This window comes from Cladophialophora psammophila (genome assembly GCF_000585535.1).
Source record: "Cladophialophora psammophila CBS 110553 chromosome Unknown aczJe-supercont1.1, whole genome shotgun sequence".
NCBI classification, from domain to species: Eukaryota; Fungi; Ascomycota; class Eurotiomycetes; order Chaetothyriales; family Herpotrichiellaceae; genus Cladophialophora; species Cladophialophora psammophila.
Genome location: NW_006912922.1, coordinates 2,523,568 through 2,536,821, shown reverse-complemented (window position 1 = coordinate 2,536,821; position 13,254 = coordinate 2,523,568). Strand labels below are relative to the sequence as shown.

General features: G+C 52.4%; 6 protein-coding genes across 6 annotated transcripts; 3 read left to right on the top strand and 3 right to left on the bottom strand.

Moving 5' to 3' along the window:
* Positions 1-300: 300 nt before the first annotated feature.
* Positions 301-2,109, top strand: A1O5_00870 (uncharacterized protein; the record flags this gene model as incomplete). Its single annotated transcript, XM_007741489.1, has 3 exons — positions 301-765; positions 819-1,799; positions 1,918-2,109. The coding sequence occupies 3 exons, from the start codon at positions 301-303 to the stop codon at positions 2,107-2,109; spliced, it is 1,638 nt and encodes a 545-aa protein (XP_007739679.1).
* Positions 2,110-2,525: 416 nt separating this feature from the next.
* A1O5_00869 (uncharacterized protein) lies at positions 2,526-3,911 on the bottom strand (the record flags this gene model as incomplete). The annotated part of the gene is made up of 3 exons (XM_007741488.1): positions 2,526-2,763; positions 2,834-3,252; positions 3,312-3,911. 3 exons carry the CDS (start codon positions 3,909-3,911, stop codon positions 2,526-2,528), a joined length of 1,257 nt encoding a protein of 418 aa, XP_007739678.1.
* Positions 3,912-4,650: 739 nt separating this feature from the next.
* A1O5_00868 (uncharacterized protein) lies at positions 4,651-5,998 on the top strand (the record flags this gene model as incomplete). The annotated part of the gene is made up of 2 exons (XM_007741487.1): positions 4,651-5,251; positions 5,334-5,998. The coding sequence occupies 2 exons, from the start codon at positions 4,651-4,653 to the stop codon at positions 5,996-5,998; spliced, it is 1,266 nt and encodes a 421-aa protein (XP_007739677.1).
* Positions 5,999-6,662: 664 nt separating this feature from the next.
* On the top strand, positions 6,663-9,613 carry A1O5_00867 (uncharacterized protein; the record flags this gene model as incomplete). Its single annotated transcript, XM_007741486.1, has 2 exons — positions 6,663-6,731; positions 6,779-9,613. 2 exons carry the CDS (start codon positions 6,663-6,665, stop codon positions 9,611-9,613), a joined length of 2,904 nt encoding a protein of 967 aa, XP_007739676.1.
* A 554-nt stretch (positions 9,614-10,167) lies between these two features.
* Positions 10,168-11,335, bottom strand: A1O5_00866 (ATP-binding protein; the record flags this gene model as incomplete). The annotated part of the gene is made up of 2 exons (XM_007741485.1): positions 10,168-11,088; positions 11,270-11,335. The coding sequence occupies 2 exons, from the start codon at positions 11,333-11,335 to the stop codon at positions 10,168-10,170; spliced, it is 987 nt and encodes a 328-aa protein (XP_007739675.1).
* An 834-nt stretch (positions 11,336-12,169) lies between these two features.
* A1O5_00865 (uncharacterized protein) lies at positions 12,170-12,598 on the bottom strand (the record flags this gene model as incomplete). Its single annotated transcript, XM_007741484.1, has 1 exon — positions 12,170-12,598. A coding segment is annotated over exon 1 (246 nt), but the record flags the coding sequence as incomplete, so codon positions are not given.
* Positions 12,599-13,254: the final 656 nt, after the last annotated feature.

Here is a 13,254-nt window from a genome sequence, read left to right as displayed (position 1 = left end):
ATATCAGGAACCTGAAGATGAGGCAACGGATGACCATGGCCATTGACATGAACACACAGATACGCTGCTATCTCAAGTATGTTCGTGCGATGTGCCCGAACCAACCTCGATTAGTTCCGCAGTTCCATACCCCAGACTACGCGGAAGTTGAGAAATATTACCCTGGGGAATTTTGGCGTATAAAGACTGAATGTATCCCCCATTGAAAATGCTTTCATGGACATTCTCCGGTAGAGCTGCTCCCCGCTCAGACCAAGGCATCGGCTCCTACACAAACCGCTTATTCCCAGTCGTACCACTATGGGTATTCTTGGCAAAGCAAGCAAATTGCTCGACCTTTTTCAAAGCCTGAGAAGCACAAAGCATCTGGCGTCCCTCCTCTTGATTCTAACAATTGGTGTCCCGTTGCTATGGGTCCTGGCAGACTATGTCTATATCCTGCGTCTCCGCAGGAAGATGCCTCCGGGGCCCTTCCCTCTTCCAGTCATTGGCAACTGGTATGACATTCCAAAGTCCCGGCCTTGGCTCGAGTTTGAGAAGATGTCACACCGATACAACAGTCCTATGGTCACACTTTGGAACGGGAGTCGTCCCATCATTGTCTGCAACGATGCTTGGACGATCTCTGGTCTCCTCGAGAAACGGGCGGCGATATATTCTTCACGCCCACAGTTCGTCGTCATGGGTGACATGATGAACCAGACAAAGGAAAACCAGGTCTGTCAGATATATGGGGACCGCTGGCGCCTTCACCGACGTTTGACGGTATGTCCAGGGGTATCTATATCAGAAATTATCCACTACTTACTGTGGTCCAGCACAACGTGGTGGGGTCCCAAGCTGTGAGAGCGCATCGGACGTTTCAGGGCAACGAGTCCAAAGTCCTACTCCGGGATCTCATGGAGAGACCGGACGACATGGTTATGTCGATCGAGAGATACTCCTGCTCGACTGTTTCCATCATAGGGTGGGGTAGGAGGATCGATCGCATGAATGACCACGTCGCCTTGTGCGCTCTGGGCTTTATGGAGGGCGTCAACTATGTCATTCCAGGCCTCTACCTTATGGAGACAATTCCCATCCTTGCCAAGCTCCCCGGATGGCTCTACAAGCTTCCTTCATTGATTCTTTCCAACACGAAGCATTTCCAGCGATACTTCTATGCTCTGGCTATGGAAGGTGCAGAGGCAAAGGAAGAAAACTTCTCGACCCTCTTGTTGAAACAGCATAACGAGAATAACCTGACGCTGGAAGAAATTGCCTGTCTAACGGCCAACTTGATCGGTGGAGGCGTCGACACCACCACGAGTTCCACCTTATCTTTCGTCTTAGCTATGTGTGTATTCCCAGGGGCCCAGAAAAAGGCACAGGAAGAGATCAACCGGGTAGTCGGCGACCACCGCATGCCCGAGTGGTCCGACGAAGCTTCGCTCCCTTACGTCGCAGCATTAGTTTCGGAGGTCCTCCGCTGGCGTTCCGTGACCATCTTGGGTGGAATCCCGCACAGCCCGATTCAGGACGACGATTACCGGGGATATTTCATTCCCAAGGAAACGGCCATTACCGGAAACCTATGGGGCATCCATCGTAACCCCAACGACTATCCTGAGCCCGACGTCTTTCGACCGGAGCGCTTCTTCAACGGTCTCGAACGTCCCCATCCGTCGAAAAAGGGACACAACGCTTTCGGATGGGGTCGGCGTCAGTGTAGCGGACAGCCGCTTGCCGAGCAGGGGCTATTCATCACCATCGCCAGGATGCTGTGGGCCTTTGATATTCGACCAGGCTTGGACGAGCAGGTAAGAAGAGCTGAACACCCAATGCAGTGGCCACAATGGCAATTACAGCCCCATCCCCATCACCTATTACGCTCTGTCTAGGGCGACCCCCAACTAACACGAGATTGCTCCGATATAGGGAAATCCAGTGAAGCTCGACATCTTCGCTTACACAGAGAGCGAAAATATGCGGCCTGAGCCGTTCAAAGCACGCTTCCTTCCGCGCTCTGAGAAGCACGCCGCCCTCGTGCTGGATGCTGCTAGGCAGGCTCGCGAGGAGTTGAGGGTCTACGATGGAGAGACCAAGCTGACTTTGCAGAACGTCCCCTGAGCGGTAGTCTCGTGTGTGCTTCGAAGACGCCAGATGAGTTGAATGGCTAGTACAGAAGCAGATCATGAATCACTCGCCATCTCTGTCTATTTCGGAGATCTGCGCGAGACACGGGTGTAATGGTCAACTCCGGCCCAGAGACTTTGCTGGGTGTCAAGTGGACGGGGGTTGTGGTGCCCTTTTGCGAAGGCTAGGCGGCGGTGGTGAGATCTCTGTGTTTCAAGTACCTCCTGAAGACGTCGTATACGCTACAATCTATTGAACCGCAACAGAAGATGGCTAGACCTGCGTATAGAGAGGGACGTGACTTGACTCCAGAAGTTTGTTGTTGTGGTAGTCTAGGATACCGATTTGTGTCTCTATGTAACATACATTGCCCACTCCCGAAGGGATCTCCTCTTTAGCCCAGAACCTCTTTAGTCACAGTCAATGCCAGCAAAAGTCTTGAGCCAGCCTCGAGGTGCATCTGGCGCAAAGAACAGCTCGCCGCTCTTCGCGCTTCGGCTGATGAGATCGATCGCACGGGGGAACATTAATTTCTCGTACCCGGAGACGGCACGATCAAGGTCATCGACCCCATGCTTGACAATTTGTTGGGCGAGCTGGAGACTGTCTGTCATGGCACAGTTGACGCCTTCTCCGACAAAAGGTGTGCTGGTGTATCGTCGGTTAGTTTCTCGCACGAGAGGAAGTGGAGCGACCCCAGAGTGTAAATGAGTCTTACCTTACATGCGCAGCATCCCCTATCAGAGTAACACCAGGAACTGTCCTCCACGATAGAGATTCTGTCGGCATAGCGTACAGTGGCCAAGCATAGAATGTCCCGTCACTGTGTTCGATCAGGTCCGTGTGTAGCTTGGGCCAATCGTTGAAGTGGTCATTGAGCAACAGCCGACGTATCGCCTTGGGGTCCTCGAGAACAGCGGCGTACTCTGAACTCCAATTCTCGGGAAGACGCAGGCCAACGCCGACGTAGTAGGAGCCGTCACCGAGCTTTAAGGAAACGATTTGCTTTCCTCCGCCGAAAGCTATATAGTTGCCCTTTCCAACAAGCGAGACGGCGATAGAGTGGAACGGATTCTGTGGGTCTATAGTTGTGGTCAAGTAGTGCAGCCCAGAATATTGGGGTTTGGCCGAAGTGACCTTCCTTTGCTGTTAGTCGTTCAAAGACAGATATCTTGCAAGATAGGTAAGTGACGTACTAAATTTCTAGCTTTGGACCATGCACCATCCGCCCCTACAACAAGTCGGAATCCTGATTCGATATTTCCGTCTGCGAAATGGACAGATATTAACCCGTCCGAATCTCGTTGCACGTGTTGAACCTTCAAACCCCAGCGCACTCTGTTGGCTGGGACCGAATTCAGGAGCAGCGCTCGTAGATCCTTGCGGTCGATCTCGGGTCTGTCTTCATTGGCCTCGTCGCTTTCACTGGTCCTGATGTACACTTTGCCCTTTTCGTCGGCTAATATGGTGTGCGCATCGTGGCGGGCCAGTTTCTTGAACTGATCCAGTAAGCCGGCATTTTGGAGAGCGAGTTGACCAGAGTCGGCATGAATATCGAGCGTACCAGCTCGCGAAGAGGACTCGTTGCCTGATATGTCTCGCTCAAAGATGACATAGGCGATGTTGGCGAGTTCAAGCATCCGGCCCAGTAGCAGACCACTGGGGCCAGCGCCGAGGATAGCGATGGACGGTGCCATAGAGGTGTATTTAGGCCAGATGTGTAATACATTTCGAAACCATCTGTGTGGCGTGTCATCTTTTATAGCAAGCTCAATATTGCGTGTGCTCAGTACCATTGTGTTGCCTCGACAATGAAGTCATGACCTATGGCAAATGTAAGTTCCGTAAGCTCCGTCGGAGGTATTTCGGGAGCGTCAAAGCGTCATGGAGGTTGATACTTACTGAATAACTTCCGCGAAGCTGCCACAACAACTCTTCTCAAAACTATCAACCGCTTCAACCATGCCCGAGACCCTCGCTCCATATGCTGTAAGCTTTCGTTAATTACCATCTAGCAGAGACTGTGGACTGACCAGAAGGACGATTGGAGTGCGATACATGCCGATCCCGCAAGGTATGTCTATCCGACCCATTTCACGAGCCGGGAGGATTGCTTTGACAAATCTGTAGGTTGCATGCTCCCGCGAACGCGATGGATGCCAGCGCTGCAGAGATGATGCCATTGCTTGCATCTATTCGCGATCTGGGATAATTCGTCGAAATAGGAAGCGGAAATACGATGCCGCTGTTCCTGATCATATTTCTCCTGTCACAGTAACTGGCAGTCATGTCTCTGAAGCGGCTACCAGCAGCCTTCAGTCCAACCTCGCAATGGACATAGAAGTAACTCGAGACCGGCTGCAGGGTCTCAATACGTCGCCACAAAACTCTCTGCGTGCGCTGTCATCTTTGTCTGAAGCCTGTGCGGCCGTCTGGCACGACGATTGGGAGCTTGATAAGACCTGCAAAAAATTTTACTTGTTCGAAGATCGGGCGATTTCCTGGGTCGATGGTGAGCATCGTCACATTTCCATGATGGGGACACTGACATCGCTTGCAACAGCCTTCGTCGCTGGCCTGAAACGAGATCGTCCCTTGTTTATCTCTGTTCCTCCAGAAGTACTGGACCATTTGAGAGCATCTCGCCCGCAACAAGTGCAGCAAAGAGCTTGGCTTGTGATGTATTATGGCATCATTCTCAATTTTGTTTCATCCACTGATCCCGGCAACGAAGATACAAAGGCAAAGCTTCGGTGCAATCTCTGGCTCGCCCTCAATGACGCAAGACTCCTCCTGGAGCCCAGCGAAGCAAATATCAATGCTTTGATCCTGCTCGCCGTCGATGTCGAGGAGTTCACCAAACCTTCACTTTGTTGGATGTTGGTCACAAACGCCTGCAGGATGCTGCAGGCGTTGGGAGTGAGACATCGCCGTTTTGACTCTCGGACCCAGGACCGGCGTGTCGTGATGTTTTGGCATCTGAATCTTGTGGACATAGGCCTGGCTCTCATCTTTGGCAGACCTCCCACTTTCCACCGCGCAATGGCGAGAGAGATTCCTTTGCCCACGCTAAGCCAACTATTATCCTTTCAGCCTCATGTTACCCCGGCAGGCGCCCCAGCGTTATTTGGAGCGCGTAAGTCAGCTCTCGAACACAAGCAGCCAGGGGGACACTAGATGGATCTGAAACAACAGACCAAGACTGACAGCAGCTTCAGATTACACCCACCAAATGTTTCTGCTATCGCGCGTAATGGCTGATATCTGGTATCGTCTTCACGAAGAAACAACACCTAATGAGCGCAGCATCGAAGCAACCAAGCAGGATCTTGAGTTGTGGTATCAGCAGGCACAACGGGTACTCATCGACTTTCGGCAGGTTTGGCCTCTCATAGCTGACATGTCGATGCAGATTCTCGAAGCTGCTGCAATGGCAGAAAAGCCTTTTCTTGACGCCAACGATGCTGCTTCTATTGATCTGAGCTTATGTAGTGTTGGCTTCCAATATCAGTACCTTTTCATCCTCCTCGCTCGATCGTCCACGCGAATGAGGGCCCAGTGTATCGAATCCTCGAAACGGATGCTTCGTTTACTACAAAACATGGTCCCTGACTCCGAGGGACCCTCTGATGGCATGGCATGGCACCTTTTGTGTGGTCCCTTCACCCCATTCTTAGACCTGTTCGGTGAGCTCATTTCCAACGGGAAGGGCGAGTCAGAGGAGAACAAGGAAGCTCTGGCTGCTATGGAGAATCTCCCAATCTTTCTGGGTAAGATGAGCTCGCGGAGTTCTCTTGCAGCCAAGCTGGAGCAAGTCGCTGTGGTTTTGGTGCAGCATGCTAGATATGTGATCCACCCTCAAGGTATGCAAGGATCTGAGTAATTCTGATCCACACATCAAGTGCCAACTGACCATCGTTATTTTCCAGCTCGTCGTATTGGCGAAGAAGCGTCCGGATCATCCCTGGAAGGAGCCTTACCCGATCACTGGCCATCAACTACAAACATGTTGGATTGGGACTCATTCTTCAACTATGCCACTGCCGCACCTGTATCAGGTCAACTACAGGGCGAGAATTACGAAGCTGAGCCAAGTGACTTGACAACATGGGCCAATGACTTCTTCGGGAACGCTTTTGTGGACTGGGTTGGGTGGGGTGCTCAAGGCTGAGTTTTGTAAAGAACGCGGAGTCCGGAGTAACATTACAGCCAGAATGAGACTGTTCTTACTCGATACAAGGCTGGACTCTTGGCGGCAAGGCTGGCGGTCTTGGAAATGACGTATGACGCAGCTATGGAGAGTTGAACTCCCCTTCCGAGCACGCCGTACGATGTCGCCCTGCGCGCATCCAAGTCCCCCGTCGCCCCGGCGCATGGGATAGTCTGCAAAGTAGCGTTCAGCAATAATACTACCACAGCGCGCTGGCATCTTTTACTCCTGCCTTTATGAGCTTATTCTTATTAGATGTTGCATTCTATATCTGGCTCTCCCCTTCTCCTTTGATCAACATGAAGCTGGCCTGACGCGTGAGCTGCAGAACTACAACATGACTATAAACACCCTTACCGCCGGTGCTGCTGTCACTCCCACGGTCGTCAAAACTTGCATATCTCATGTACGGATCTCGCCTGCGACAAGGATCTGCCCTAACCGAGTACATAGTATACAAACCGGAAACCCCGACGCCACAAGCCCACAGCACACATCTCGTACGATGAAGGCCTCCATCTAATGCGATCGTTTCTACATTATGCCTCACACCATACAGTTGAAGATATACAGTCTTTTACCGCGCAATGGGTCCCCAGTCCGGCCTGGGTGAGGACCGAGGGCGTCACCATCACGACCGACTATGTCTCCAAGGCCGCAAAGACGATCACGGACCAGCTGGGACCGACAGGGATTGAACAAATCGGCGGGACCCAGTGGTGGCAGTGGAGACCAAAAGGAGCTGATCTGAAGGCAGAGTGGGTTGAGATGCGCGCGCACTACAACGAACAGAAAAAACAAGGCACGAAAAGCAGGAGGATCATGCTCTATATCCACGGAGGAGCCTATTTCTTCAGTAGCGTCGACGTCCACCGGTACCAGATGCAGAGATACGCTCGGAAACTCAAGGCCCGCGTATTTGCTCCAAGATACAGGCTGGCACCGCAATTTCCCTTCCCTTGCGGGCTGCAGGATTGTCTTGCTGCGTATTTCTATCTCCTCAGCATACATGATCCTTCCGAGATCATCCTGGCAGGAGACTCGGCTGGTGGAGGCATGACGGTTTCGATACTCTGCATTCTGCGCGATCAAGGACTTCCCTTGCCTGCTGGTGCGGTCCTCATCTCGCCATGGGTGGACCTCACGCATTCTTTCCCTAGCCTGAGTGGCAATGCAGAGTTTGACTATATACCACCCTATGGGTTCATGCAGAAACCTTCAGCTTCATGGCCGCCTCCCAACGACGAAGAGATAGCGATCATCAGCGGATTGGCGAAAGGCAAAGATGTATCTCTCAAAGAGGACAAGGAAGACGATCCTCCAGTGTCGGTACCTATCAATGACGACGGCGAGATCGTGCCCAGTCATCAACTCCCACTATCTGTTGAACTTGACGGACAGCGAATCGTCCTAAAGGACCAGATTCAGATGTATACAACCAACCAGCTGTTGGCCCACCCTCTGGTGTCACCCGTCTTACAACCATCTCTGGGAGGCCTTCCTCCAATCCTGATTCTTACCGGCGGCGGAGAAATTCTGCGCGATGAACAGATCTATCTCGCTCACAAGATGGCAAATCCCTCTAAATTTTCACTAGGTTCCAATTTCAAGTCAAGATATGACCCAGATGGTACCATTATCAAAAAATACAAAGCCACACCGGTGCAATTACAAGTGTGGGAAGATCTGTGTCATGTTGCTCCAACTCTGTCGTTTACTCGCCCAGCAAAATTGATGTATCGCTCAGTTGCACAATTTGGCGCCTGGGTGCTGGCCAGGGCTCAGAAGCGAGCAATCGAGATCATGGAGGATGACAACATCTCGACCATCTCTTCACGGTCAGCCAGTCATTCCCCACCAGACACCGACGCCGAATCATCAAACAACGGCGTGGCAAAGACGAATGTAGACCCGAACAAGGCAACAGGGAGTATTGGTCGAGCTGGAGATCCTATCCCCCCTTTCGAGAACAACATGATTCGTCAACGCGTTGACCGGCACGGGAGGATCTACCCCCTCGCCGAAGCACAAGAATTGGCGGCGTTGCAAATGCATCCAGACCAGGTTGGGGTCATCAAACCTGGTCCCGTGAGAACATGGCTTGGGGCTAAAAAGATCTGGGACACGAAATATGCCAGAGCAAGGAGCAGAGTGCAGAAACAAAGAGTCAAAGCTCTCTCCAGAGGAAAAGTCAAGGGCTTCGAGGTCGGCGAGCATCCTCCGCTGTGCGCTCTTGCCGGTCGGCGGACCGATAAGGATCTTTTGGTTAAAAAGAAGAGCAAGAGCTATGGACTCGCAATGTGGAGTATGTGGGGAAGCAAACATGATGAGTCCGCGCTGAAGAGGGAAAAGGAAGCAGTTGAGATGGAGAGAGAGGAGAGGGAGGAGAGGGAGGAGAGGGAGGAGAAGGTTCGGCTGAGTCGAGAACGAGAGCAAGGCGCGGCGCCCACTGCTGTCGAAGGCAAGCATCCTACGATACGTCCGCGACGAAGCCTTAGTAGGAAGCGAAGCATAAGCGCGAAACGCAGGGCAAGCGAATCGAAAACTCGAGGCAGGACACGCACCATCTCGGTCACGGATAGAGGCCAAGCTGAAGGTCGTAATGTACCGCCAGTTATGGCTCCCTCTGATGCCACAAGATCCACAGAGTCACCCGAGACGGCAATGAACCAACAATCACGTCAAGACGTGCACATAGCATCACCTGACTCGTCCCTTCTCTCAGCAGGCTTCATCCCGAAGTTCAAAACGGCAGCGCATCTTCGTGATGACAATGGCGGACAAGTGCCTGTGCTGTCCGATGCCGCCAGCACGATGACGGGGCGTAGCGGGGTGGTCGCCGACGATGCGAGCACTCGTGCAGTGTTCGCCGTGCCAGGTGTTACGAAGAGCATCGACTCACAGGCGGTGGAAATGGCAAAGGCATCAAGTCCAGCCACAAACACAAGACCGGGAAGCCCCACGGCAAATGAGACGGCGAGTTTTGTGTCTGGAAGTGAAGGTTTCAACGAGGGCGTGGCAAGTATCAATCTGGGCGCTGAACCGGCGGGGAGAGCTCTCACAGGCGCGTATGGAACTGATACGCCTCGGAGCCAGCGCAGTCTCGAGCGGCTGCGGAGCCACCAACGCGACGAGGGGATGGGTCGACTGGCTCCCCTTAGAAGTCCAAGTTCCACTGCCATAGTCAAGGCAGAGGGGGTGGTTGGCGTGGTCGATAATGAAGAGCATGCACGAAAAGAAGAAGACAAAGCCGAGGCCGAAGGTGATGAAGAGAAGGCCAGATATTAGAGAAAGAGAAAGATCTAAATGGTTTGGATAACGACGAGGAACCAAAAGGCCGGAAAAGTCAGTGCGAACGGGACAGGTCGATGCGAACGCGACTACAGCCGAGCAGCGGCCCAGGATGTATGAGCGGACAGAGACGAAGTTCCTGACTGCGCTGGAGAATCTCTCTTGACGCCTCTCCACCCGGAGTTGGAGTTTGATGGATGAGGGGGGGGGGAAATGACGCAAATACAATGAATGCCATCTTGCATACCTCGTATTGTTCACCCTGCATTATTCCATCCTGCTTATATATATACATCCTGAAGTGTCGTCGGACAAGCACCTGAATGCAGAATTCTTCACCTTCAGACATTCAAGTACTTCTGTATCATCGTGACTAAGAATGAGGGATGAAAGATGGAAGATGAACTGCATCCGTAAACCGTTTCCTTTTTGGTGTGATGAAGACATCGAGAATGCTTCTCATGAGGCAGAAGGACTCCGCGGAAAATTTTGGACCTGCAATCGTCGTCTGCTCTGCATCAATCAAAAAGCCCATGTCATCGCGCAAGAGCCTATTTCGCCGCACCATCATTCCAGCTTAACCCAATCTTTCGGGCAACTTTCTCGGCAATATGTTCGTAATAGCCCGTGTTGACTTTCACACCGCTTGCCTCTTCGGCGACGACCGTAGGCATGCCCCTGTCTGCGTCGGCGCAAATCCTGGCATCCAGAGGGACGTCGCCCAGAAAATCGACGCCCAATTCTTGAGCTTTGGCCTCCGCCCCGCCTAGGCCGTTGTGCGCGTTCTGAGAGCGACTGTTGGCAAAGATCCTGGTCTCCTGGTGACAATGTGGACACACGAAGACGCTCATATTCTGCACCATGCCCAGCACCTCGATGTTCATCTTGCGGAACATCTCCACACCCTTGACGGCGTCTTTCAACGCAATGTCCTGCGGCGTCGATACTATCACTGCTCCGGACATTTCCACTTGTTGGCCAATTGTCAATTGCACGTCGCCCGTGCCGGGTGGGAGGTCGAGGACAAGTACGTCGAGTCCCGGAGACCAGTCGACTTCATGCAGGAGTTGTTGTAAAGCTTTCATCACCATTAACCCGCGCCATGCTACTGGCGCCGACTCGCTCGGTAAAAGGTAGCCCATGGACATGCTCTTGAGCCCATAGCTCGTCAGAGGGACCAGCATGTTATGCTGTGTGAGTTTTGGCTCGCCGGCATCTGAAAGCCCGAGCAGTGTGGGAACCGAAGGGCCAAAGATGTCCGTGTCCAGAATCCCCGTCCGCAGACCATGCCTGGAGAAGGAGAGCGCGAGGTTCACAGCTAGCGTGGACTTGCCGACGCCGCCTTTGGCAGAGGAAACGGCGATGGTGTGTCGCACATTACGCAGCGGGCGCTTTTGAGGGAGACTGCGTTGGGCGCGTGGGAGGGTGGGTGGTGGTCCTTTGCCGCCTGGTGCAGGAGAGCGAGGGAGACCCTAAAAAGGAGGAAAGGTGATTGTCAGTCAGTGCTCGGCATACTGTAGCGGGGGGAGCTATGGGAAGAAAATGCCATGCGCTTTGCCTGCCACAGCTATGTCGAGTGACGGTTGATTTCATGTTGGGGTGGGTTGGAAGCAACGTACTAAGGGGTTTTCATGACTGAAAACTCTTGCGCACGTGCTGAAACACTTGCGCATAGTATTCACCAGATGTGCTCTCCGAGGTCGACGAGAGAACGACCATGAAGGCTGTCAGTCCAAAGTCATCGCGAGAAGGAGCCCTGGGAAAGATTCGCTGCTCGCTGCTGGCTGCTGGCTGCTGGCTGCTATATAGCTACTAGCGTTGGAGAAGGTCGAGGTGCGGAGAAGATTGAGCATGTACTTCGGGTTATCATTGTTCCGAGGGTGCTCACCCGGACCAGCTCGGGCTCGTCCACGTTACTGTATTACCTGTTTGTCAGCTGCTACACATGATGGCACCAAGAAGGCTGCCCGCAAATATTCAACTCCTTAATATGGACCCAAAAAAAGACAGGTTTCAAGAGGATTGATCTGACGGCACTCTCCTTCCAGCGAGCATTTCCCCGAGCCATTCGCGAAACTTGAAATTGACATTGGCCAGAAGAGCGCAGCTTCTGTGAAGAGATAAGTCAATGTCACTATCAGGGGAAGGGGCATGAGCCTACAGCCTCCGTCTTTCTTTCTCTTCGCTGATTGTCCCTTCCGGTTGAACCTCAACACTGCGGTCATTTTTCGCTCGAGAGAACTGGTTCAGAATATGGTACACAGCTCAATGCCGTCCGCATCCAGTATCTCCATGACGAAGGACGTCTCTCGATTGAAGGCGTCCACGTATTCGAGAGTCTCCTCTCCTAGGAGGATCTCGCAAAGGAGATCGTCGAGCACGTGGAACCATTTACAGCTCTATTCAGACCTGGATCGTTCCAGGTCACAAGAGAACCTGGTCAATATCCGATGGGATATCCAGCCAATGCTTCCATCGGCGAATTCCACAGGTCGGTGATCCCGCAAAGCCCTTGCGCGCTGGGAAGACTTCCTATCGAACTGCTTGGACACAAAGCTCCATTCCAGAGCCGGTGTCGGCGTCTGCACCCACCAGGTTGTTATCCACATAGCATCTGAACCTTTCCCTGGCTGCGCTAACGTGCATGACCTGCAAAAGAGACGAAATTTGTACATTTCTCTCGCGCAGACGGAGTCGGCGATGCTTTGTCAGAGTCTCGGTATATCTCAGAAAAACACTACCTAGAATTGCGGGTCGTATCAAGCTTTCAAACACATGGAACATGCATTTGGTCAACATTTTCGGCCTCCTGGTGGAAATGGAGCTCCATGTCAACAGTTCCTAGAGACTGCACATCCCTGCCATTACCCAAAATGACCTTGCCCGAGCGGCTCGAGTCTAATTGGTCTAGGATCCCAAGCTGCGTTGCTGTCTCTCCTTCGATCGGATATTTTGTTGAGAACCGGTGTCAGGACAGGCAACAACTTCAGAATCTTTCAAAATTATTGGTTCATCCCACTTGAATTTAGCTCGCCTGCTATTCGGCCAAGTGCTTTCTTCTGTTTGTCATTCGGGACGATGAGGAATAGGCGCTGGAGGCATGGATAAAGGCGCATACTGAACCTTTTCAACAAAGACTGGGTTATCCATGTCGTCATCCTCAGAGGCATCGCATTCAGGATCTGAGGTTCTGAGGCAAGTTCGAAGTGGTTCTCAGACATTGTTCTTTCGTCGAGTCTTGCGACCAGAAGCTCATGGAGTGTCTTTTAGCGGTAAAAGAGTTTTCTTCGAAGGAAAGCGTCGCCTATAGCCTCGAAAGAAGGCTGAACTAGCTCCAAGGCTGGAGACTTGGGGAGGAAATACTCATACGCCTGATCAACAGTCAATAGCTCCCCGTCTAGGAGGGCGGCTGGAGACTTTTGCGGCCTCTCCATGACAGAGTTAGCGAATCTCGATCGCTGGAGACAATTCGCTTTCCGGTCCAGATCTGATCCCGAGGACGCCGGACTTGTCAATTGACTTTGCAATATGTCGTCGTGAAGAGCGAGGATGTGGAATTGTTCTTATATTCTTGTGGACCTGTCATCACCGAAGGAGCGATCACGGAATGAGGTATTGGGTCTTGATTTCACCAGTGG